The 27,488-nt window shown below is 49.8% G+C and overlaps 1 protein-coding gene across 3 annotated transcripts in view; it reads right to left on the bottom strand.

Annotated features, from left to right (window-relative positions):
* The window catches only part of LOC147438194 (alpha/beta-Hydrolases superfamily protein), a 147,561-nt gene that overhangs the window by 65,142 nt on the left and 54,931 nt on the right, over nucleotides 1–27,488 (bottom strand). For all 3 annotated transcript variants that reach the window (XM_086486086.1, XM_086486088.1, XM_086486087.1), the window contains 4 exons: nucleotides 20,708–20,758; nucleotides 19,569–19,619; nucleotides 19,416–19,475; nucleotides 19,201–19,283 (listed from right to left, as the gene is read on the bottom strand). In XM_086486086.1, the coding sequence (XP_086342212.1) occupies nucleotides 19,201–19,283; nucleotides 19,416–19,475; nucleotides 19,569–19,619; nucleotides 20,708–20,758 (245 nt within the window). The remainder of the gene's footprint in view (nucleotides 1–19,200; nucleotides 19,284–19,415; nucleotides 19,476–19,568; nucleotides 19,620–20,707; nucleotides 20,759–27,488) is intronic.

Here is a 27,488-nt window from a genome sequence, read left to right as displayed (position 1 = left end):
CCCTGAGCTATGCCCACACACGTGCTTTTTTCCCCGCTGAGATGGTGAAGAAGGCCATTGATAGGATGAGAATTGGAAGAGCATATGATCATGATGGCTTAGTGGCTGAGCATTTTATACATGCCAGGGATCTGCTCGCAGAGCTTCTGGCAGTGATGTTCAACCGTGCCATGTGTGAGGGTTTGCCTGATACTTGGAGTTTATCTACTATTGTACCTATCTTCAAGTCAGGAGACCCTATCGTGCTTGGGAATCCCGCACTATCATGATTGGACACACATTGGCACGGTTGTACGCATCCATTCTTGAGCAGTAGACGAGTAGATGGGCAGAGAGGAAGGGTATACGCGGAGCGGATCAGGCAAAGTTCAAGAGAGGTTTTTCTACTCTTCACCACATTCTGACACTCAGAGCCATTGTTGAGGAGGGAAGATCACATGGGAGACGGATCTATTGTAGCTTTGAGGACTTCCGCAAAGCATTTGACACAGTGCCTAGAGCTAGATTGATGCGCAGACTACAGGAGATGGGAGTACCCACAGAGCTGATTTGGGGGATTATGGCATTATACAGGTCAGTAGTGGGGCATGTACGCACTCCGGAGGGGTTATCTACATTCGTTCACTCCACTATCGGGGTGAAGCAGGGCTGCCCAGCGCCTGCTCTCTCCTACTCTATTTGGTATGTATGTGGATGAGGTTTCTGACTACATTGAGAGAGAGGGTGATAGATGTGCACAGTTGGCAGGGACATGGATTCCAATATTGTTATATGCTCATAATATTGTGTTGTTCTCCGACTCTCCGGAGGGGATGCAGCGTCACTTGGATGCTTTGCATAGGTTTGCTCACAACAATGGTCTGTCTGTCAACCTTGGTAAAACCAAGATTATGGTGTTTTACACCACCCCACAGTGGGCCAGGAGATCAGCACCCACATTCACATACGGCCATGAGATAGTGGAGTATACAGATGCTTACACCTACCTTGGGGTGGTCTTTAGTGGACCAGCATTTTCATTGAGAGCAGCAGACACTAGACTGACTAGAGCACATGCGTTTTCGGTGGATTGGAGAGGATGTGTTCACGGATTCAGTTTCAGGAACCTCGGACGAAGCTCTGGCTTTTTGACGCTCTGGTGGCTTCCGCATTGCTCTATGGAGTTTAGATACGAAGGCCTTCATTGGACCATCACGGGAGGTCCGGCCGCACTGATGGATGGGGAGACATGGAGAAGCCTCTAGTCTCTATGATCTCGTAGCTTATTAGAGCCAAGGCTTCAGTACCACATGACATTATTTGAGCAGAGCTAGCTGCCCCCCCATTAGTGGTTGAGGAGATTACCGGATCAGTCTCCTTTTCACACCGCTTGGGGGACCTCCCTAGAGACAGATGTGCCCGCCTAGCACTTGAGTCCTCTTGACAGTTAGCTTTGCAGGGAGACACAATATGCTGATATGGGGAGATGACATCATGGTTTCAGGTACATGGGTTCAGCATGGACAAATTTCCCCCTTCCAATACTCATTGGATGCATCATCTCTTACTCTTACACAGTCCGAGATCACCAGGATCATCTGCCAGGACCTGACTCAGCTACATACTAGGAGGACTTGGATACAGTCAGCACAGGAGTTGAGCACGAAGATGGCTTTCTATAGAGAGCATCTTCTCAAGCTTACTGAGGATGGTTTTGTGACGAGGCCTAGGTACATGGACACCCACTTATCTGATGGAATACGTTGTGCTATTGGCCAGATACGCACATCTTCACACCAGCTTCGGATCGAGACTGGTAGATACAACGGAATACCAGCAGAGGCTACGACATGTCCCCTATGTCACATGGGGCTTGAGACACAGTTGCACTACACATGCCACTGCCCAATTTACTATGAGATACGAGGCCGCTTTCACTGCCTGTGCAGAGAGGGCTTTGAACCACTCTCTAGAGTCGTGGGGTACGAGGACCAGAGATGTCTGGGTCTGTTTTTGCTCGAGCTGCGCAGACACAGAGAGAGCTTGACGAGAGGTGAGACTAGCCAGTCTCAAAGACGGATCACTGACTTCTTTAGAGTGGACACTGGGCAACCAAAGGAGCAGCTACCACAGCAAAGCTCACATTCTCCTCACACCAGAGGCACGTTGATCGCTCGAGCGACCAAGCTAGGGAGATCTAGACGCCCACGATTATGGAGGACTACACAGCGTCGACGGAGGTTGCATCAGAGGATTCGGATCACTTTGGCCCAACATCCACGACGCTCGGTCAGACTATTGACCATGGAGGAGATTGATGAGATCCGCCAGCGACCGATGATGGATCTCCTATGATTTAGCTCTTTTGAGGATTGTACACCCTGCTCATCTTGTATCAACCTTTGTATCAGCTCTCACCCATTATATTCCCACACGCACACCCACATTGTGTTGTATTAGCCCCAATCACTACTCTCAACCCCCTACTCATATCCTACACAGTTCCAGCTAGCTGCTTAGTTCACATCTAGCAGTTAAGATTTTAGTTTTTCACTTTACTTCATTTTACCCAAACATAGTATTAGATCCACCAAGATTGTATCAGTTTGGTCATTTTGGCCTTTTGAAGACGTTTAATATAACATTTCATTTCTCTCTCTCTCTCTCTCTCTCTCTCTCTCTCTCTCTCTCTCTCTCTCTCTCTCTCTCTCTCTCTCTCTCTCTCTCTCTCTCCGCGCTTCTCATTGAAGCAAGCACTAGTTACGATGGAGAGACCACTAGTTACGATGATTGCACAGATGATCCGGTGCAAGGCATCAATACCACATGCTATTGTCAGAGCTGAGATGGCAGCATCCTCCATAGTGACAGAGGCCATATTTCAGAGTGTGACAAGCCTACATCGCATATGGGAGCTCCCCCCAGAGAGATATTCGAGATTGGCACTAGATTCCTCCAGACAGTTAGCAGAAGATGGGGTTCATGATTGTTGGTATGCACAGATGCAGACATGGTTTGGGAGACATGGACTACAGATGGATGCACTTCCACCCTTCCAATATAGCTTGGACTGCCCGCACCTCCAGCTTACGCGCACTGAGCGCAACCGGGTGATCAGATCAGATATTGTGCAGCTGGAGACAAAAAGGACCTGGCAGCGACCTCCAAAGCCATTAGGCACGAAGATGGCCCATTACAGGGACCACTTCTTGCATGTTTCGTTGGAGGGTTTTGTGATTCGGCCAGCATACATGAATGTACATCTCTCACATGGGTTGTGCAGTGCCATTGGACAGATTCGTACCTCCTCCCATCAACTACGCATGGAGACAGGCAGACACATGCAGATGGCCCGGACAGATAGGACATGTCAGCTATGCCACCAAGAGGTGGAATCTGAGGAGCATTACATTTGCCGCTGCACAATCTATTACGAGATCAGGGGGAGATATCATTGCCTTTTCAGAGAGGGCTTTGGACCATTACGTCGGGTGATGGATTATGAGGACCAGAGATGCCTCGGACTCTTTTTACTAGAGCTGAGGAGGCACAGGGACAAACTATTACAAGACAGTTCTCCACCAACAGATCGACAACGCACTATGCGTGACTTCTTCAGTAGAGCGGGAGAGGACCTTGGGACGCAGACTCCGTCTATGGATACAACCACACCCCCAGGACCACGTCCATCGAGGCCTAGAGGAGTCCGTCTTGATCAGGCCACTGCACAGGGTCGTACTCGCCGTCCTCGACCACCCGGGCCTCGACCCAAACCCCGCCATTTGCACCAAATCAGAGGCATCATCGCTCGACATCAAAGACGAGTGCCACCTTTCAGCGGCCTCTCTATACTGGATCTACCCATCTGGGATATCCTGGGATAGAGGACAGGGAGATAGAAGTTGATGGTCAGATTTGGATGGGATCAGTCATGTATTTATACATATTCTCAGTTTTAGCTTAGTTTTAGCTTTGTAGACTCAAACATCACTATGATGTTGAGTAGATCTTTTTTCTGTTTCAGTAGACGAGAGATGTATTACCAGATGTATAGTTTCTTGTCTCATGGGCCATTTTGGCTCTTTTGAGACGTTAATATATCTTTCTTTCTCTCTCTCTCTCTCTCTCTCTCTCTCTCTCTCTCTCTCTCTCTCTCTCTCTCTCTCTCTCTCTCTCTCTCTCTCACACACACACACACACACACAAGACGGGCACCACCTGCCAATAGAAAAGAACAGACTGAACAGACTTTTAGCACTTCAATAATAACTCAACTAAGAGAGAGAGAGAGAGACAACACGCGACTCGGAGTGGCGGAATTCCACCCTAGAGAGTATTGGCCCCAAACCTTGGCGCCCCTTTCGGTATTTCTTTATATTGCATCAACACTGTACAAGCCAGTACTCCAGACTCTGCACCTTCTCCAAGAAGCATGCCAGAGAATGAGCCCTTAGCACATATTGAAAGGCCCTAGGCCCCAAAAGCAGTTTACATGAAAAGCCTTCAAAACTCAAAAGCTTTTGGTTCAAAAGCAATGCCAAAAAGCTGCCAGCACGACTTGCGGAATTCCGTACGACTGCGACGTCATCAGTCAACGCAAAACGTAGAGCATCCGTTCAACTGCCACGTCATCAATTTTTCGTGTGTGTATGTGCGTGGGTCTTGCTTTATTTTAATCCCTTTATGTCACCGGGGCCCCATCGGACGGGGTCCCCATAAGTTGGTAGGACTTCTTCTTCTGCATCTTGTTCTTAGGGTTTAGGCCCCTCGGCCAGATCTGTAAGTTGGTTCCATTCTTGAGACTTTGACACGTCAGCAGTTTGTGGCATTCCCCCTTCTTGAAAGAAAGTAATCGTCTGCAATTACATCATATCTACAAAACAACTCGAGTTAGCTTAAAAATTTCCAAGGGACAATCACTTTTCTCTTTTTGTTAAGGAGTTAGCTACTCCTTTCGGCTCTTTTGATCAAGGAGTTGGCTTCTCCTTTCGTCCAGATCGGAGCTCTTGATATTCCGGCGTAGTAAAATTAGCCATCACACCCAGACCTCACTAATCTTCCACGGGTGTCTTGATGCACTAAAATTACATACCCAAGCAATCTCATCCAATTAGGAATATTCAGTGGTTGGCACATTATAATGCAACACAAATGCTCACATATGCATGTTACAAGACATAGAAACATAGAAACATAAAGCCGCCGATGAACACTCCTCCCGCATAACCTAACAAGGTCTGGGCCGAGAGATATTCAACGACTCCCTCATCACTCCTCCCACATAACCTAAAAAGGTCCGGGCTAGGAGATATAGAGACCTTTTACAACCAAACGCCCCCCAGACCGTAGCTTGCGATGTTTGGAGGTGTTGAGAGTAACCACTGCTCAGACTTCTTAATACTCCTCTCGCATAACCATCCAGGTTCGGGCCGAGAGTCAAAAACAACACTTTTCAATCATCATTTCTCACTACTCCACCCGAGAGTATAATCACCAATCATTGAAACCAATATTAAAACCAGAGTCAAACATTTCAAATCGGCACCAAAACATAACAGATACCATCCATTTCAAACAAATTTTCAGACAATACTTTCTAGCTAAGAAGAAAAACAAGTAGAGAGAGTTCATTCGAGGTTTTGTTTGGACAATCGAACTTTGAGGACGACTCGCTTGTCCTTCTGCATCACGGTGATGGTTCGGTTCCGAACCTGGACAGCTGCATCATTCTTGTCGTGCCAAGGCATGCCCAAGAGAACATCACAATTGCCCAACTTCATGCTGTGGAAATCAGCTTTTTCATGATAATCTTGAATAGTCACTAGAAGAGCACCAATGAGCGGTATTACTTTCTGAGTTTGCACCGTGGCTAGCTCAGCTTCAATTTCTCCACCCTCTGCATCATAATCAAAGTGCATCTGCTTTAAGAGTTATGGATTGATGAAATTCTCTGTAGCTCCGGGGTCAAAGAAAATAAGGGCTTTGAAGCCATTGACTTTGCCATATGCTCAACACAATTCATTTGTACTCTCAAGGCGTATGCCATAAATATCAGGAACTAGTCCAATAGCGGGTCTAGCTCTCTTAGCAGGAGGTGGCACTGGGGTTCTGCTGACCGTTGGTGCAGGCATCGGCTCCTCTGGTCTATCAATGCGTTTGGGACAATTAAAATGATTATACCTTGTTTGAAAGCATCCAAAGCATCGGCCTTCTTGTAGTAAGGTGTCTTGTTGTTGAGGCATCAAACGAGGCCTTTGTGGTTGATTTTCACGTGACTCGAGAATTTGTTCGTTGTTGCCGAAAGTTGTAGTTAGTGGCCGGAGATTCTTCTGTGGTAAACTCTAGCTTTCCCTTCATCAGTTTGTAGTCGATTGCGGCATGGTCCATAAGTTCTTGCATGGTGGAGACCTGCTTGGATAGACAATATTCCTGCAATGGTGATGGTATTCCAATGGTGTATCGCTCGCATTGGGCCTCCAAGGGAACAGATCTAAAGAAGGACACCGGAAGGTACACGTCGAGAAACCTTTGGTTATATTCGTCCATGGTTTCGGCGGCAAGCATTTTCAAGTTGCCCCACTCTGCCAAAATCCAGACTTCAAACATCGAAGTCATGTAACTACGTCCAAAACTGTCTTGAAAGCTTGCCAGGTCCTTGGAGCATGCGGTTGTGTCGTGATTGAACTCCACCATTGCATAGCATTATCTTTAAGAGATCTTGCTGCTCGAGAAATCTTGGATTCTTCTGTATAGTTCCCCAAAGAATAGATGTTATTGCTGTAGGAACTGCAATGCTTTCTTGCGATCCTTCACCCTAGAAAAAGTGAAAAATTTGACTATCATGCCGCCATCTTTGAAATCTTTGGGTTGGTTAGGCACATATCCGGGTATGGATAATAAGGGTATCCATATGGGCTCCAACCATTGTAGCCTGGTGGCGGTGGTGGTGATGGAGGTGGGGGCAATGGCGGTGGCAAAGGCGGTGGCACTGGATCAGGGTCAGATGGCTGCACCATATTCTTGAAAACTCTCCCAATCGGAAAAGACGGCTGAGAAGGTTGCCACTTGGAAGCTCTCATACTTTCTGGTTCCAGAGAAGCCGGTCTGCTTTCAGAAAAGCACACGCTTGATGCTCTGATACCATTGTCACACGACAAGCACCACGTGCCAATAGAAAAGAGCAGACTGAACAAACTTTTAGCAGTTCAATAACAACTAAATTGAGAGAGAGAGACGACACACGACTCGGAGTGGCGCTTCTGGTCCAAAACCAATGCCAAAAAGCTGCCAACGCGATTTGCGGAATTCCGTACAACTGCCACGTCATCAGTTAGCGCAAAACGCGGAGCGTCCGTACAGCTGCCACATCATCAGTGTTGCGTGTGTGTGCGTGTGCGTGAGTCCTCCTTTATTTTAATCCCTTTGTCACTAGGGCCCCATCGAACGGGATCCCCATAAGTTGGTAGGACTTCTTCTTTTGCTACTTGTTCTTCTTAGGGTTTAGGCCCCTCGGCCGGCATCTGTAAGTTGGCTCCATTCTTCAGGGCTTTTGACACGTCAGCAATTTGTGACTCTCTCTCTCTCTCTCTCTCTCTCTCTCTCTCTCTCTCTCTCTCTCTCTCTCTCTCTCTCTCTCTCTCTCTCTCTCTCTCTCTCAGTTGCGTTGGAGTGCTAAAGTCTATTCCAGTTTTGTTTTTTTTTTGTTGGCACATGGTGACCACAGCAGATATAGTGGTATCAGAGCTTCAATCATTTTCTGTGTTGACAAGCAAACTAGTTCTTCCAAAACAGATAGGATGTCGTTTTTGGATTCTAACAAATACTTGTGGTTCCTCATCGATGAGCTTCGCGACATCCTCGACAAAATTTGCCTATTCTAAAGAGATTTGAACACTTCTTGAATTACATGCTACCGCCTTTGGTGCCTCGAGGTTTCCCTCCTTCAGCACCAGACAATGCAAAAGCTTCTTTTTGAGAGCCCACACAAGCTTCTTTCCACTCGGAGGAGTTTCCGTCGAAAGATCGAAAGCAAGCATTGCAATTCTTTCAACAGTTCGACAATATATATTCATTCAAGAACTATACAAAAAAATAAAAAATTTCTTGAGCAGCCGCTTTCCTTAGAGATAATTCTATGCAGTGGTGGAGTTCTTTAGTCACAAAACCTCACGCTCCAAGGACTTGAAAAGCTTTCAAGAATACTTTTGCTCTAAGTATTAGAAAATTTTGGGCATCTATTCTTCAAAACCAAGGAATCTGATTGACACGGAGAATGGCTCGTTGGATTCCTCTAACCTAAAACTATATGCAAGTCATGCCAGATGCCCACCGTAGTGTAGTAACATCTATCAAAACGCTTGTACAATCCATTCATGCAAGAGGGTTCCAAAACTAGAGAATTGGCTCTAGCAGCAAATGAAGCATGTCCACTTGGCACATAGAGCCATGTGCATGTGGCATCCTCTCCTACTTAAGGTGAGGTACTTGTACCGAACTCCATGCACGCTTAAGATGAAGTTTCTTCTAGATAATGTCCTCCACTGCGACTTTTGAGAGGAAGACTCCCCTGGGTGATGTGGAAATGTCCAACACACAGGGATGGTGATGATGCATCTACTCGCAAACCATAGACTGCCTCGTGGATCAACAATGCCCTTGTTGGTTATTAGCAAACAATAACCTCTGTTGCCCCAACTCTGATGGTGTGAACCAAGCTACAAACCGGGTGGATGCTCGTCGAGCAAATGGCAGGATATGCAAATGTCGATTTCCACGAAGGTTACCGGCCAGCCTATGCTGCCCCTGCGCGCGAAGATTGGCAAGAGCAACGCCAAATGGGAGATGAAGATAGATATGTCCTTTGGATACGCAAGAGCCATGGCAAGTCCTCTGTATGATGTCTCATGAAACCACGAAGTAACTCCTCAAAGATAGTGGCTCCTCTTGGGGCTTCGACTAGATTGTCATATGATGGAGGCTCTAGATGAATTCTCGTCTCTGCAACGGATGTGGTTGCGAATGTAGGCTCACAATGCCTACGAACTCCCGCGATGGTTGCCTCGGATTGGGACACTTTGGCTCCAAATTTATTTATTTTTCCGAGAAAAAAATCCTTCTATTAGTTAATGAAACTACCCAAAAAAACAGCATATGTACAATGAGGCTAAATCAGGAGATGGGAGGAGGAAAAAGCCACACAAGTGGACGGTAGTGCCAACTGAGCTCACCCCCGATCATAGTGAAGAAAGGCCCAGGGCGCCAAAGTCGAAGGAACTCCTCTCTGCACTCCAGCATGCACTCGGAGCTGCCCTGAAGTCTCTCGAACTATCCCCTGAGAGTATCGATCAGCTCCAGCCAAAAATCTCGAATAGTCTCCACTGGTGGCACAAGGCGAGCCTCGAAGATGCAGAAGCAGCGGGGCCGCCAGATGAGCCAGAGGGTCAGGCCACAGACGAGCTCCCAACACACCTCTCTCTCGCTGCACCACTCCTATGGGGTAAGCTCTGTAGCAGGCTCGAGTGTAGGTCGACCCCCCTGTATCACTATCATCCTGTTGGTGGAGGATAGCTCAAACTGTAATGGAGAGCCCGTGAGAGTGGACCAAGCAGTTGCCCCCCAAGTGTACTGTCGTGCAGTGGAAAGAATTGGCATCAGCCAAAGGACCCGAAGCCAAACCTGTTGTGCCATAGGGCAATCCCAAAGACAGTGACGCTGACTATCCAAAGGATGGTCACAAGCTGCACATGCTGCCAAGAGACTATGTACAAGCCAACTCCCTACTGCTATAGCTCTATGTGCAACTAGCCACTGGAACAACATGACTCACCGCGACTGCCTGGCGTCCCACAACCTCGCCCAAAAAGCTGACAAGAACTCAGTTGTGAGACCCTCCTCCTGCCAATGAGGTGCTGCAGCAAGACAAGTCTCTCTCCGTGCTGCCAGTATGTGACGTCCTAGTCGAACAGTGTACTGAAAGAAAGGGACACCTAGATGGTCTACTAAGGAGAAAGGGTCCCTCCAAAACCACTCTCCAAGATCCCACTGCACTCGTACCAATGGAAAGCTCTCCCAAGCCCACACCCTCCAATGGCCTGTCTCAAGAGCTGCTAGGTCAGGATCTATGACACAAGTCCTCCCACAGATGCCCACAACTCGGATCCTCAGAAAACAACACTGCAACCTGTGGAGCCTCTACTACGGCTCGGTGTAAATGACCCACCCCCTTGTAGCTCGAAAAACATGGAGCATAGTCTCTGAGCAAGCCGGAATTGCATTGAGGACCTCCAATCGCGTGAAGGCCCCCATCCATTTGGGCGCTGCTGACTCGAGAGGTGTAAGCCACTCAGCTGGTACTACCTCTGTGATGTCCTGACACATGCTCTGCACCCCTCTCATGCCCTGTAGCTGGATGCTCTGAAGCTCCTCTGACAAACCTGAGAACTGTTGCCAGTCACCTAAAAGTGCGTGTTGGACCCTATGTCGTGGAACCCCAAGAAACATGAGGCCTACTACCAACCAAGTGGCCTCTCTAAGTGCTGACTATGGGGTTCCAAACAAGGGGCTGTCTCAGGCGGTCCTCCGTGCAAGTAGGTTGATGCTGCTCCAGGCCTCTTCGCAGCTGCTCCCAGGAGCGAAGCAAACTCACAACAAAACGGTCCTCCAGTCTCCTGCTTAGGCCAACTCTGCGCATTTCTGTGAAAATCCATCTGATCGAAGGTCTCCAAGGGCCTCGAGCCTGAGGCACTCTAGCTCTATGCCGCTGAAGCAAAAACTCCTTCCTAGGCTCCTCCCCCAGAAGCAGTCCTCTGACAACAAACTTCCCAAGAAGGACTCTGCTCTACTGTGCTGGGTCTATGATCCCCAACCCCCCCATAGAAGAAGGTAGAGTAATGACCTGCCAGGCCACTTTGGCCCACGCTATCTGAGTGTCGCGCCCTGACCAAAGGAAATTCCTGATCAGCCTCTCTACCAGGCTGATGCAAGAACTCGAAAAGATCCAACAAGATGTAATGTACCACACAGTAGCCAACAACACCTGGTTGGCCCTCACTCATGCTGTGAGGCATCTCTCCTGTGTGTAGGATGTACTGAAAAGCGTTGCAAAGCTCTAAGCCAAGCAAGTCCCAATACTCTAAGAAAAAACTGAGAGTCAAACCATTCTCATCTGGACAGCTACCACGGGGAAGTGCTCTGAGGGCCGCGTGGAGCTCCTCTAGCTGAAGAGTCAGCTCAAGCCTTTGGCGCATCTCCTCAATCACAAGACAAGGCATTTGTGCCCAAACTTGCTCTTTGCATGCATCCTGACGCTCTCACTGAGGCTCTGCTGACAACAGGTCACAGTAAAAGTCAGTAGCAACTGCACGTATGTCCTCTAGCTCTGAAGCAACTAATCCGTCAGGCCTCCTCAACTGGTTGACACTGGCGTGCGCATGTCGGGGTCCCACTATCTCAAAGAAAGCCCCTGTCACTCTGTCATCCACCTGGGTCCACTGAGATGCCTGTCGATGGAAAGCAAACTCATGGCGTCTCTCCTCTGTGTTGGCAAGCTCCTGGCAAGCCTGTTGCAACTGCTCCTCCAACCAGGGACTGTCTGGGTGGCGCTCCTACATCCTCTGCAAGGAAGCAACGCCCACGTTGCTCCTCCTCTCTCACAGCAGCCAAGCGGGCTATAGACTCCTGAAGAAAGAGCCGACTAAGCTGAGCAAGTCTAGAGGCCACTCTATCAACAGGAGAGTCCTACGTGTCCAAGCCCTCTGTCCACAGAGCCACCACTCGCTCTCTGAGCTCAGAGTCCAGCAAGACCCTCTCAGGGATAAGTACCATCGTGCTCCTCCTCCTCTGTCTATCTGTCACTGTGAGGATCACTGGTGCATGGTCCGAAAAAGATGTCCCAACCCCACCCAAGTCACAGAAATGGTCACTAGAGTAGAAACGATCTATCCGAGATAGATTCACTCCTCCCACTCTGCATACCAAACGAGAGAAGGCTAGGCTGTCAGGGGGCCTCACAAAGCCAGAGCGCTGCCACACATCTAAAACCCGCAAATTCATACATAGCCTCTCCCAAGCTGCCAACTCAACTCCATATAGAGTAGTATGGCTACCTCCAATCCTGTCAGAGGGGTCCTCCAACATGTTGGAGTCACCCCCAATGCACAATTGCTCCGCCTGCGACAGAGACTCTACAATGTGAGACCAAAACTTTGCACATGCACTCGCCACATTGGGCGCATAGATGTTCAGAAATCCCAAGAGGCAACCCTGAACCTGCATAGTAATGCACTAAGCCCTGCCAGGCACAATAATACCTCTATCCACAATGGCCTACTGCCAAGAGTCCGCAATAGCCATACATACCCCTCCCTAAAAGCCACCATGTCCAAATGCAGCTGACCAGAATGTCTCATACCGCCCACGCAAAAGCTGACCACATTGTCTAATGCGGCTCTCACACAGATGATGCTCCTGTAGCATAAGAAGGTCAATCCTCCCACAAGGCATCATTGAAGCTCCTGACGTAGTCGGAGCCTCTGGCGCTCAAACAGGGGCGCACCTAATCCCTGCACGTTCCATGAGACGATCCTCATGGAGAGCGAGAGAGAACTGATGTTGCAGTTGCAACTAACCGTGCTATCTTTGAGGCTGGCTTGGATGGGGAGTAATCAGCATCCGAGCGTCCCCAAGATAGGCGTGACTACAAAGAGTCCAGCCCAAGTCTAAGAAGAACGAGCCGTGTGCAAGGCAACCTTCTCTATCCAAGAGTCCTCATGCATGTGTACATAGCATGGCGGGCTCTGCGTGTAAGCAAAAAAGTGAACCACAATGTGTCTACATATTGCCGAGTCTGGAGGTGTCACTGAGAACTTGGCCAATGGCCACAAAGTCTGAACCAAGTCTGTAACCCCTAGGTCTCCCATGTGATGAGAGAACTCGAGGGCATATGCCTGCAGCCACTCCAACACCGAGTCCAAAGTCCAGTCAGGCTGGTCCCTGCAACATAGGGGAAAAGAGAAGCCAACCATCAAGTCCACGGCCTCTCTCCCTCTAGTTGCAAGGAACACTACATGAACTTTGAAGCAAGCTGCCTCAAAGTCTGGTGAAGGGTCGTGCCGGGCAGTGACGTGTAGTGCAGCTCTGTCTCTGGCTCTAAGTTACATAGGTGACATATCCTGGCCCCTGCTGGCACCCCTCGAAATCGGCCAGTCTCGATCTGAAGCTGATGTGAGGATGTGCGTATCTGTCCAAAAGCGCATCTTATCGCATGAGATATGTGTGTATCCATGTATGCAAGCCTAGTCACAATGCCGTCCTCCGAGAGTTGGAGAAGATGCTCTCTGTAGAAGGCCATCTTCGTGCCCAGCTCCTGTGTTGGTTGTATCCATGTGCTCTTGGTATCTAGCTGAATCAGATCCTAGCGTATGAGTCTGGTGATCTCTATCCGTGTGAGAGACAGGGAGGGTGCATCCAGGGAGTATTGAAGCGGAGGTAATCTATCCATGTTGAGACCATGCGACTGAAACCATGTTGTCATCTGTCCATACCAACATGCTGTATCGCCTTGTAGAGCTAGTTGTCAAGATGACTCCAGGGCAACAAGCCGAGCCTATCTGTCCCTGGGGAGATCCCATAGACCATGCATAAAGGATACTGATCTAGTCAATGCCTCCACCACGGGGGGGGGGGGTCTGGCTTGGCTCGGCTTGGATAATCTCATGTGGTACTGAAGCCTTAGCCCGAATCATCCGAGCGATCATAGAGACCATAGGCCTCTCCATACATCTCCATCCATCTGTGTTGCCAGATCTTCCATGGTGGTCTACTGAGGGTCCCCATACCTGAACTCCATAGAGCATAGCTCGAGCCACTAGAGCGTCAAAAAGCCACAGCTTTGTTTGCGGTTCCTGAAACTGAACCTGCGAACACATCCTCTCCAGTCCTCCCAAAGCTGCATATGCTCTCGTCAGTCTAGTCTCTGATTCTCTCCTTATTGAAAACATCGGTCCACCGAAGACTACCCCAAGATAAGTATATGCATCTGTGTACTCCACAGTCTCCTGGCCATACGTAAATGTGGGTGCCGACCTCCTGACCCACTGTGGTGTGGTGTTGAACACCATAACCTTGGTTTTTCCCAGATTGACAGACAATCCACTGTCTCGAGCAAATGTATGTAGAGCATCCAAATGACGCTGCATCCCCTCTGGAGAGTCAGAAATCACCACAATATCATCAGCATATAGTAACAGCGGAATCCATGTCCCTGCCAGCTGAGCCCCCCTGTCTCCCTGACGCTCTACATAGTCCAAAAACTCATCCACATACATCCCAAAAAGAGTCTGGGATCGGAGGCATCCCTGCTTTACTCCGATAGTGGAGTGGACCATGTCAGACATTCCCTCGGTGGTGCATACCCGCCCCATCACTGTCCTGTATAGAGCCACAATACCCCATATCAGCTCTGTAGGCACACCCATGTCCTGTAGTCTGTGTATAAGTCTGGCTCTCGGCACTGTGTCAAAAGCTTTGCGGAAATCCACAAAGCTAAAATAGATCCTCTTGCCATGGTGTCTACCCTCCTCAATAATAGCTATGAGTGTCAGAATCTCGTCAAGAGTGGAGAAACCTCTCCTGAAACCTGCTTGCCTTGGTGCTCTTATGCCCTCTCGCTATGCCCATCTACTCAGCTCCTGCTCAAGAACGGATGCATACAACCTGGCTAATGTGTGACCAACCATGATGGTGCAATAATCATGGGATCTCCTAACTTGAAAATAGGCACAATCGTAGACATACTCCAAGTCTCCAAGAAGCCTTCATACATGGCTCGATTAAACAACATAGCCAGGAGCTCTGCAAGCATATCTCTGCCATGGATGAAGTGCTCTACTACCAAACCATCATGATCATGTGCTCTCCTTGTCTTCATCCTGTAAATGGCTTTCCTTACCCTCTCGGCAATAAAGAAAGAACATGTCTCCGGGCATGTCTCTAGTGGGTCCAACAGAGGTGGTTGCCCTAATGCTGTGTAGAGAGATGTGGCATATTCCCCCCATGTCTCAGTGGAGGTGACCGCTGGTGGTGGTGAATGCTCGTGGAATAGCCTCCATGCTTCGCCTGAGTCCTGACTTATAAATAACTGATACAGATCCCACTCTGGCTGAGATAGATAAGCCCTTTTCTTTCGTCGCACTAGGCGGCGAAAGATAATCCGTGATTGTCTATGTGTGGTAATACCCATGAGCACTTCCCTCTGAAATTAGATCCTCGTCTCTCTACACTCCTCATCATACCAACTGTTCTGGGGCATGCTCCCAGATCGTTTCCATGTGGGCTGGCTGTGGGGGTATGCCTCTGATGCTGCATCATGGAGCGTCTCTGTCAGTATCTGACTGAGTTCATCTAGTGGCCGTCCCAGCTCCTGGGTGCATAGCTGCATGTATATCTCATCCATATACACAAAATCCGTCTCCTTCATGAAGGTATACCGAGTGTGTGTGGCGACCTCTCCTAGTGGAGCTGTGCTGAACTGAAAGGTCAAGGTAAAAGACAAGATAGCATGATCAACTGCTACTCCAACTGGCCTAGTGTCCACCATGAAATCCTAAGAGAATGGAATGAGACCTGGCTGGGCCATAACATAATCCACTGTGCTGGCACCATGTCGGTGTGGAAAGCAAGTAAAACCTCCAGCTGTCGAAAATCTTTGTAGGCCATTCACAATGGCCAATCTATGTGCGGTTCCCATATCTATCAAGTATCTGCCATATTTAGTGTATTCCTCATCTTGTGATAGTCTGGATTTAGTGTATATTGTGATAGTCTTGTGATATTTAGTGTATTCCTCATCTTCCTCATCAGCTCCCCACCTTTATGGCCCGTACTTGTTCCTTAATCGTGTTAAGCTCTTCAATGACAGAGGGTTGAAGCTCTCCTTCTTCAAGGACCTTCTGCGATCGCACCTCTGCAAGCTCTTTCTTGAGTAGTGCGATTTCGTCATCTTGGGCCTTCACGGGATCCTCGAGTGTATGTATTGTGCTTTCCTGTGCTACCACGCGTGCGTCGAGTTCGTTGATAGTACCTAGGAGGTGGCGGTTGATGTTGCTAATGGACTCGCTCAATTCTTCTTTGCATTTTTGGTTGGCATCCTCCACCGGGACATCCTTGCTATTTTGCTTTCTCATGATTGAAAGGCCACAGCAAGGGAGGGACAGGGGCACAAAGTGAAGAAGAGGGTTTTTTTTTCCTCTCTCTCCTCTCTCTACGCTTGCAAGGTTTTTTTCCCCTCTCTCTCTCTCCTTTCTCTACGCGTGCAGGCCTATTCTCTCTCTACGCTCTCAGATTTCCTCTCTACGTCTTCTCTCTCTACCCTTCTCTCTACGCTTGAAATCCCCTCTTTCTCTCTCTATGCCTAAACCTCCTCCTCTCTCTACGCTGGAAAAAAATCCATCTTCTCTCTCTACGCTGGAACCTCCTCCTCTCTATATGCTGGGAAAAAAATCCAAAAAGTCCATTCTCTCTCTACTTGGGGGGGAGGGGGGGCAGGACAGGGCTGCGGGAACGAGGCCGCGCGTGCGGAAGCAGCAAGAAAACAAGGCACGGGGAGGGGAGCAGGGAGCGCGTGTAGGCAAGGAGCGGGGAGCGCGCACAGGCAGGGAGGCAGCGCACAAGCGGGGGGGGGGTTGCAGAGCGCGCACGAGCGGGAGAGAGAGAGAGAGAGAGAGAGAGAGAGAGAGAGAGAGAGAGAGAGAGAGATCCGATGTGGTCCCAACCAACCCTCTCAAGGGCCCCCCACACCGTTGCTAATGTGGTATTTGCTTTTTAATTGCGTAAATGGAATGTACACACATGCAGTACCTCAAGAGGAGACTCTACTGACACGAATGGGGAATGTCGCCGTGGTAACTCCTCAAGACGAGGCACCTCCAAGGCTGATTTGATGCACCTTCGGATCCTTCTCAATGTGGGATTGCAGATGGCCACCAAGGGGTAAATCTGGGGCTGAATTGCGCTCCTGATGTGAGAGGAATAAAGAGCTGTTGAAGTACTGCAACAGGAAGACCGACGAGGTCAGATACAAGCCGTTTCCGGAGAGGAAGACGGGCTGAAAACTGAAAACGCTACCAGCCCCGCTGAAATATGCAAGCGCTAGGCTGATCTGGCGTCAACTTGAAAAAAAGCTGAGGCTGAAAGCTGATCCAGAAAACGCTGGCTGATCTAGAGCAAAAACGCCAAAAGGGATCTGCTCAAAAGGCTGGGGCTGAACTGGTGCTCCGTTCAATTGATGCAAATCGATGGCCTGGCTGCTCCCTTAATAGGCAAAAATTGCAGGTTATAAACTCTAGGTTGAGCTAGGGCAAAACCTCTGTCAAATTCTTATAAATAAAATTATAAAAAATATTTATTAATAAGTTTGAAAAGAGCTCAATTTCTAGGTGAAACTGTCGCACCCGGGAATCAGATTGGCGCAGAGCATGGCTCATTGGATTCCTCTAAGTAAAAACTATATACACGTCATGCCAAATGCCCACCGTAGTGTAATAACATCTGTCAAAATGCTTGTACAATCCATTTATGCAAGAGGGTGCCGAAGCTGGAAAATTGGCTCTAGACGTCGATGAAGCATGTCCACGTGGCACATAGAGCCATGTGCACATGCGACGCCCATTTTAGCAAGCTAATGATCCTCAAATCATGCGCTTGTTATACTAGCTATTGAGGAGAGAGCAAGGATGGCAAGCAAGACACTCAGGATTCTAGAGTGTGTTGCTTGATGAGAGTCTAACTAGACAGTGGAAGACTACGATGATCATGGAGTCTGATGTAGTGCAGCATGCAGCTTCTCAGTTTCATAGTTGAGGAGGCTCTCAGCCTCCTCTAGCCTAGAGGACATAAGAATCATGTGAGTACATTTATGACCCATTATGGAAGCATGGAAAGTGTGTAACCAAGAGGTGAGAACCATGTGTCTATTCCTTTAAATGATGGCTTTGTCATCTCATATTAGAGTGAGTCTACATTGTGTCTCTTCATTTCTCTCTTTAATTTACACACACACACACACACCATGAATGCTACTCTCTCTAACCCACCCTAACCCTAACATAGGTACCTCAATGCTCAAGAAATTTGGCATTCCACATGCCTATTCGTGATGAGGAGCTTCAGTCTATGGAGTCTTATGATACCACTGCATTGTATTTGGATGGCAAGGAGGCCAATCTTCAGAGCGGCAAGTTGTCTTTTGATACATTTTGTGTGGCTTCGGGTGGCTAATCACCTAGCGCAAGACTGAATTGATCAGACACCCAACCCTAATTAGTCTCCTTGAGAAGGCTTTCACTCGATCCCTTCCTCTTGAGCAATAGGAGGAAGCTTTCACACTGCAACTCGGCATGCCTTTCCCGATAAAGAATGATAGTGGTGGACGACCAAGGGCTTTTGGCGACGATGTGGCACATCAAGTCTTCCTGATCTTCTCTAGCTCCTATATGGGCCCAATTCAACAGCTTATCAAGAACTCTTTATGGTGTGGTAGAGATGGATAATCTGGTCATGCCAAGGCTGTTTAGCAGGCCATTATTGTACCCACATCGTTGGGGGGACAGACTCCTACCGTGTGGTGAGCTTAGGAAGGAGCTTCGTTTGGCTAGGATCGAGCTTGAGGTACAGTAGCAACTCTCCATGGCAGCCAAAGATACAATAGAGATGCTCAGAGTCGGATAAAGCCGACGATGGCAGGACAGATATGCTGCGAACATGGAAGAGACTTCACCATTGCATGACCCAAAACCCTCAACATTGCCCTACGCAGAATTTCTCGATATCGCCAAGGACTAAGGACAGAGACCTTAGATAAAAGTTGACCAGCATCCTAGGCCTCTGGTTCATCTGGAGGGTTCGATCTTTCCGTGTCTTTCAGGCGCAAGCTGCAGTGACGGTTAGCATTTTTTGGTTTGAGCTCGTACACACTCTCAGAAGAAAGCATGACAGCCTATAGGGAAGCTTAGACAGGGCTAAGAGACGGTGCCAGGCTTTCACTCGTTTGTGGCACCAGGACGAGGTCGCCATTGGCATTGTATTCCTCCTGTAGCCATATATCCTCTATCCTTCATTTGGGAGTGTCTCCTCCCTTTATACATTTTTCCCTCATGAAAAATATAAGGATCTTCTTTGCCCAAAAGAAATGACAACAAAAAGAAACAAACCACAGTGCAGGCATACCTGAGAGACCATTTGAGGAAAGACTGAAAGCATGAACCTTCATTGGTAGCAAGGAATGGGTATAATGCTACAACATGTTGCACCTACATTAATAAGGACAAACAGTCGATACAAGAAGATATCAAAGGGCTGCAGATAGAAAGAAGCAAACAATTGAAAAGCCTAACGTCGATGAAGTCAGCTTTGCACAACCAAACAAGAAAAGTATCAATAACCTTATCTGGAAATCTTTTGAAAACACATAGAGCCATGTGTGCACCAATAGAATGTCCCACCTACAGTCCACCAATCTGCTTGAGCTTGATGCAAGCAATACAAGATCATTGAAATTGAGTACAATGATTGCCATCGAATCATTAAGAGCAAACCAAGACAAGAGGAATCTTCTCATCTGCCACAACTTTCTGTACAAACTGAATCTGCAATGCCAACATGCAACATCAAAGTACAGCATCAGCCACCGGACTAGGTAAAGGCTAGCACAGCCTCCAATTTTTAATACCTCATTAAGTTTAATAGCTCGGATCAATTAAAGTGGGAACTCAACAGACATGAAACCGCTATTTATTATGAGAAGGAAGCAATAACATCAGAACAGATATGAGACTAGGAAATTAACTATATGAGCATCACTTACCAAGGCTAAGCCTTGTCTTCTGAACAAAGACAATCCCATAAAATTCTTAACCCTCAGACCTTTCAGTCTGTCACAGGTATTCCATCTCAGGTGGTTCTCCAAAAATTGAGCATAGAGGAAAGTGGATCATCCAAAATTTGTCCGTTCTTCAATAAACCCCAAAGCCTATGAATGAGATTATGTAACAGATACGAAGATGCATCTTTGAAAGATGAAACGGTTCAGATGGGAAGTATTATTATAAGTGAAATCCATTGAAAGAGCTCAATGAAGCACCAATAAATGGTAATATGTTGCCCTTCGTTGCTGATGAGATAGCCAAGCTTATGCTTACTAGTGTCTTGGAATTTTTAAGTGGTGTTTTAATGGGTTTCTTTTGTATTGCAAAAAAGTACACAAATACAACTAATGATTATGTACGTTGGAAGCTATTGCTTTCTGAACCTTTTCTTTATTACTCATTCCAAAACCTAACAGCCAAAGAGCTTTCTAAGGTCTTCTTCCTTGTGGGGCAGCCAATACTTGTGCAATAACTTGGCTGTAATTGTGATCTCAATTTCTTGAAGCAAGACCACAATTGTACTACTGACAGTACTTCTGCCTCAATTAGAATGTATCTAGCTGAAACAAAACTACAGGACTGAAGAAATAGAAGCGGACATATTAGAAGAGAAATACATTGATAGATACATCTATAATAAAAAAATGTAGACGAGTTTAGAAAAATTAAAATCTGGATACAAGAGCCAACTGATCAAGAAACGAAGAGACAAAAATCAATTACAGGTATGGTTGAACAACAAGCTGTTGATCATAGATCAATAAAACTTTCAATCAATTGATTAAGCATGTAATACTTGCAACACCAACCTTGTGCTCAACCTGCTCCTCCAAAGAAAAAAGTTTTCCCTTTTCCAAGTCCTGTTCATGAAGCCCCAACATATATTAAGAAAGATATCAATTCAGTTGCCGCTTTACGAGAAAACTCCAAGCAAGATGACTTTACATACCAATACCAAATCTGTAAGGTACAAGCAGACAAATTCTCAACAAAAGCTTTTGACTCAGTATATATTGACAACACCTTGAAAATCTGGCTTCTAATAGCTTCCAACATGCACACAAACAAGCACACATGTGAAAATCATCTTTCCACTCTCTATACGAATCAAGAAAAAGAAACAACATAAAGAAACATCGTAAAGACTTTCTTTTACATATCTTTAAGCTGCTAGCTTCATCACAATTTCATTCTGCGCACAGACAGTGACTGTTTCCCGAAATTATTCCAAGTGTAGATTTAGGATACATGTGGATACATGCTTTGTGAATCTATTGTTTTGTGGGGACAATCATTGGCATGTCTGCATGGAGTATGTGCCCACTTTTATCCGAGAGTAATCGAGGGTGATTCCTCTTCTTCTTCTTTCTTTTTTTGGGCACCGAGAGGGAGGGGGGGGTGTCCCTAACACCGGAAGTGTTTGCGTACTCACAATAATTTTTGGGGATCAGGAGGGGTGGCAATATTGTACAGACGAGAGCTACGAAGGAGGATACAGATAAGGCCTTAATACAACAATTTGATGCAGCTTTCTCTGGAGGAAATTTCACGGAAGCTTCCAAAGTTCCAAAGAGATGGGAATCAATTACTTTTTGGCAAAGAAACCACACAACTGGCTCGTTGTTGCTGCCCCCCTGCCCTCGCGCTGCTCTTCCCCCCTGCGTGGCAGACCTCTTGTCCGCCCCCTGCGCCCCTTTCCCTGCCCACTGCCACGCCGCTGCCCCTCCCGCTGCCCATTGCACATCCCCCGCCCGCCTGCCCACTGCACATCCCCCACCCGCTACCCTCCCACTACCCGCCTGCTTCCTGCCCGCTGCCCGCCAACCTAGCCTCTCCTGCTTGTCAGGCCTCACCAGCACCTTCGGCGTGCTTGGTCCAGTGGGAGTTTCCCCCCTCGTCGACGTTTCTCCGCCTCTTCTCCACAATAGCAAACACAGATGGAGGCTCAAGCTCCGCCAACTCCAGTGAAGTCCCCTCGCCCGACCCAAGCCCACCATTCGACTTCCTCTTTCACCGACAGAGCAAGCGAGCCTAGCCGCAGAGCTGGAACGCCTGCAGGTGACCTCCGTCATCTACAAGATTCTCGGCACCAGACGCAGCAAAGCAGAGCTTCGTGATCTCCTCCATGCCCGCCTCTCGCAGAGGTGGGCAAGATCTTGGACGTTCAGTTCCTCAGACGCGGCTACTATCAGATAGAGTTTGAGACCTCCGAGATGGCGTCCAAGGTTATCGCGATGAGCCCTTTGACCATCCAAGCAGTTCGAGCCCACTTTCGACAGTGGAGGCATGGCTTTGACCCAGCTTCGGATGTTCTGGTAGAGGAGGCAAACCTCCCCATCTCCGTCTGCTTTCCTGGTTTGAGGAGGGAATACTTACCACTTTTGTCCAGGATAGGCTCAGCGATTGGGACTGTCCTGGAGACACCTCACACGGCAACCTCAATAGCTGCCAAGGCGGCTAGCATTCCCTCAGTACGTGTTCTGGTTAGGGACACCCACGCTCTCCCCAAGGTCATCCTACTTCCTCGGGTGAGTGGGGGTTGGTTCAAACAGAGCGTGGAGTATTCGGGCCTCCCGAATCAGTGTTTCATTTGTCGACAGATGGGCCATCTTGCGAAGGCCTGTCCACGATGGAGACCTCAACCCACACCAGAGGCCCAGCCCCAGCCAGCAAGGGCTGGCCAGCAATAGCAAGCAGATTCACCAAGTACGTAGGCAGAGCCACCCTCCGAGCCTGGGGCTCAAGCGGAGGAGGGCTAGCAGCAAGTTCGTGGTCGACGTAGGCAGGGGCCACCGCGCCAGCCTCGCACTCAGAGTGGTCCTCAGGCTCCTGCCAGCAGCAGTGGGTTCCCACGGGAACCGTTTTGACCCTCTTCAACAAGACGAGGTCCCTGCTCCAGCCTCCACCTCAGCCTCACCCTCGACAGCCCCTCCTCCCCCCCTCTCTCCTCCTCCCTATGCCTCTCCATCTCGCCCTCCTACCTTTGTCGATCCCACTCACCCCCCCTCTCCCCCTTCCCTTCCTGTTCCCTCACCCCCTCTCGCTCCAGTCTCGCAGCCGTCCCAGGGGGCAGGGTCTTCCTCGGCTACTAGGAGATCTCTTGGCAACCCCTGTGCCACGAGCCGCTTAGTGAGAGAGGGACAGCCTTTCTTGTGACCCCCTCTTTTGGTGCAGACGTCTCCCTTTGCAGCAGTTCCTCGTGGTGTGACGAGCTTCGACATTTGTCGCTAGTGGGATTTCTTTGCCTACGACTTTACACGGTTTCTCGGCGACCCCTCACCAAACCTTGAGGCAACCTGCTTCAGAGTTCACGTTCTGTTCCTTGCATCTAGGGAGATAGAGGCCTTGGACTCAACGGTTGGCTTCTCTTTTCCCCTATGCGGCAAGGACGAGGCTGAGTGGACTATAGACTCAATGTTGGAGTGGCTGCAGACACATGCCTTAGAGTTCTCTCACCACATGGGAGATCTAGGGGTTACAGGCTAGCTTCAGACTCTTTGGCCATTGGCCAAGTTTGTTGTGACACCTCTAGACGCAGAAGGATGTAGACACATTGTGGTTCACTTCTTTGCTGACACGCAGAGCTCGCCATACTATGTATACATACATGAGGACTCTTGGACAGAGGAGGTTGCTTTACGCACGGCTTGGTCTACTTGGGCTTGGGCTAGACACTCTCTGCAGTCTCTCCTATCTCGAGGACGCTTGGATGCAGATTACTCCGCATCCAAGCTAGCCTCGAAGATAGCACGGTTAGCTGCTGCAGCAGCATCAGTTCTTTCTCGCTCCCCATGAGGATAGTCTCACGGAACGTATAGTGAAGGTGGGCCCCAGTTTAAGCGTCAGAGGGGCCGACTGCGTCAGGAGCTTCAGCGATGCCTTGTGGGAGGAGAGATTGACATTCTTATGCTACAAGAGCATCATCTGTGTGAGAGCCGCATTAGACGTTGTGGTCAGCTTTTGCGTGGACGATATATGAGACTTTTTGGTTAGCTGCATTTGGACCTGGTGGCATCCAAGGCGGGGTATGTATGACTATTACGGATTCTATGCAGCAGGCCATTGTGGGCAGAGGGATTATTGTACCAGGCAGAGCTCAGTGGATCACTATGCAGGTTCAGGGTTGTCTCGTGGGCTTCCTGAACATCTATGCGCCCAATGTGGCGAGGACACGTGCAGAGTTTTGGTCTCAGATTGTTGAGACTCTGCCGGAGGCAGAGCAATGGTGCATAGGGGGTGACTTCAACATGTTGGAGGGGAACCCTCTGACAGGATTGGTGGTAGCCATACTACTGTGCATGGAGTTGAGGTAGCAGCTTGGGAGAGGTTATGTATGACTCTGCAAGTTTCAGATGTGTGGCAGCATTCTAGCTTCGTGAGGCCCCCAGACAGCTTGGCCTTCTCTCGTTCGGACCGCAGAGTGGGAGGCGTGAATCTATCTCGAATAGATCACTTCTATGCTAGTGACCACTTCTGTGACTTGGGTGGGACAGTTGGCATTCTGACACGGACTTCCTTTTCGGACCATGCCTCGGTGATCCTTACTGTGACTGATAGGCTGAGGAGGGGGAGCACGATGCTTCGCATCCCAGAGAGGGTCTTGCTGGACTCAGCGCTTCGAGAGCGAGAGGACGCTCTCTGGACTGAGAGCCTAGACATGCAGGATTCTCCTGCTGACAGAGTGGCCTCAGGACTTGCTCAGCTTAGTCGACTCTTTCTTGAGTCTTGGGCTCGCCTGGCTACAGCAAGAGAGGAGGAGCGGCGTCTCCGAAGGGCCGTTGCTCCTTACAGAGGATGTAGGAGCAGCATCCAAACAGTCCTTGGTTGGAGAAACAGTTACAGCAAGCTCGCCAGGAGCTCGTCAGCACAGAGGAGAGGCGCCATGAGTTTGCTTTCCATCGACAGGCATCTCAGTGGACCCAGGTGGGTGACAGAGTGATGGGCGCTTTCTTTGAGGCAGTGGGACCTCGACATACGCATGCCAAGGTTATTCAGTTGAGGAGGCCCGACGGGTCAATTGCTTCAGAGCCAGAGGACATGCCTGCAGTTGCTACTGACTTCTACCGTGATTTACTGTCTGCACAGCCTCAGTCAGAGCGTCAGGATGCATGCAAAGAGTAGTGTGGGCACAGGTGCCTTGTCTTGTGACTGAGGAGATGCGCCAGAGGCTTGAGTTTCCTCTTCAGCTTAAGGAGCTACACACGGCTCTTAGAGCACTCCCCTAAGGTAGCTGTCCAGGTGAGGATGACTTGACTCCCAACTTTTTCTTGCAGTACTAGGACTTGCTTGGCTCAAATCTCTGTAGTGCTTTCGAGTACATCCTGCACACAGGAGAGATGCCAGACAGCATGAGTGAGGGCCTAATCAACCTCATTCCCAAGGAGGGTGGCTACTTGGATGAGATTCGACAGTGGCGCCCCATCACCATCCTCAACCCAGCCTACAAAATTCTTGCCAAGGCTCTAAGTTTGAGGATTCAGCCACTTCTAGAGAGCATTATACATGGGACACAGACACGTTTTGTCAAGGAGCGTAGTATCCTTGACAACATCTTTACTTTTTCGGAGGCTTCTGCCCTCGCGCGACTCCGTGGTGAGGATCTAGTGATTCTTCTTCTCGATTTTGAGAAGGCCTACGACAGAGTTGACTGGGACTTTTTGGAGGGCACTCTACGTAGGATGGACTTCTCAGATGCTTGGATCAAAGGGGTGTTAGCTTTGATTTTGCGAGCTCACTGCTGCAGCACGCTCCCCCCCCCCCCCCTGTTGCGCCATCACTGCCCCTCACCACCCCCCCCCCCCCCCCCCCCCTCTCTCTCTCGCCCTCGCGCTGCCTCCAGCCCCCGCACTGCCCCCTCGCCCTCGCGCTGCCTCCCTTGCCCTCGCGCTGGCCCCCTCGCCCTCGCGTTGCCTCCCTCGCCCAGCCCAGCCCGCCACCCTTGCCCTCTGCTGCCCGCCGCCCTCGCCCCTTGCTGCCCCCAAGCCCGTCCGCTCCCCCCCCCTTCCCTGGCCGCTTCTCCCTCCCCCCCCCCCCCCCCCCCCCCACAGCCTCTTGAACTCTCGCTCGCCACTTTATCCGTCCCCCCATCCCCCCCCCCTCCCCCCCCCCCCCCCCCTTGTCCTCATCGTTCCCGAAGGTCTTCTGCACCTGGCTCTGCAACACTTACTCTTCGGACAAGTGCTCGGCGTACTCGGTCGCAGAATTTCTTCACCGTCCGCTTCTTCGACTCAGCAATTGACACAGATGGAGGCTCCAGCTCCACCACAGAGGGACTCGCCTGAAGCCCCCTCGTCCGACCCCGTTGAGCCCACCATTCGACTTGCTCTTTCGCCGACAGAGCAAGCGAGCCTTGCCGCAGAGGTAGAGCGCTTGCAGGAGACTTCTGTCATCTGCAAGGTTCTCGGCACCCGTCCTAGCAGACGAGAGCTGCGAGACCTTCTCCAAGCCCGCCTTCTCACAGAGGTGGGCAAGATCTTGGATGTCCAGATTCTCGGACGAGGGTACTACCAGATCGAGTTCGAGACCTCCAAGATGGCCTCCAAGGTCATAGCTATGAGTCCACTGGCCATCCGAGCATCACGCGCCCACTTTCGACAGTGGCGACATGGTTTTGACCCGACTTCGGATGTGCTAGTAGAGGAGGCAGACATCCCCATCTCAGTCTGCTTTCCGGGTTTACGGAGGGAGTACCTCCCACTTCTCTCCAGGATTGGCTTCGTCATCGGGACTGTCCTGGAGACACCTCGTACGGCAGCATCAGTAGCTGCCAAGGCGGCTGGCATCCCTTCAGTTCGAGTTTTGGTCAAAGATACAAACACGCTCCCGAAGGTCATCCTTCTGCCTCGGGTGAGTGGGGGTTGGTTTAGACAAAGTGTGCAGTACTCGGGTCTCCCGAACCAGTGCTTCATTTGCAGACAGATGGGCCACCTAGCGAAGGCCTGTCCACGGAGGAGGCCACGACCTGCACCTCAGCCTCAGCCCTAGCCTGCCAAGGCTGGGCCGCAGCCACAGCCAACGGCACAGCGCACAGAGTCAGAGCCACCCTCCGAGCCTGGGGCTCCAGCAGAGGAGGGGTGGAAGCAGGCCCGTGGCCGTCGACGCCGGGGGCCACAGCAACAGCCTAGCACTCAGAGTGCCCCTCAGGTGCCTACTCAGCAACAGTGGGTTCCCACGGGGAACCGCTTTGTTCCTCTTGAGCAGGAGGAGCCCCCTACGCCTGCCTCCACCTCCGCTTCACCCTCGCCAGCCGCCACACCTTCCGATTTCCCCTCCTCCTCCTCATCCCCTCCCTCGCCCTCTGCTCCCGCCCACTCCCCACCTCGCCCCCCTGTCTCTGTCGCCCCACCCCGCTTCTCTTCCCCCCCCCCCCCCCCCCCCCCCCCCCCAGCTCCTTCTCCCCCTCCTCTTGCTTCAGTACCAGAGTCGACTTAGGAGACTGGTCCCTCGCCGGCGGCTAGGAGATCTCTTGGCAGCGCCTTTGCCACGAGTCGCCTAGCGAGAGACGGTCAGCCCTTCTTGCAGCCCCCTCTGCAGATTCAGACATCTTCCCTTGCAGCTATCCCTCGTGGTCTGACGAGCATTGACCTCCGA

This window comes from Adiantum capillus-veneris, chromosome 17, assembly GCF_014529385.1.
Source record: "Adiantum capillus-veneris isolate H3 chromosome 17, ASM1452938v2, whole genome shotgun sequence".
In the NCBI taxonomy this organism is placed as follows: Eukaryota; Viridiplantae; Streptophyta; class Polypodiopsida; order Polypodiales; family Pteridaceae; genus Adiantum; species Adiantum capillus-veneris.
This window is presented reverse-complemented; position numbering and strand designations above follow the sequence as displayed.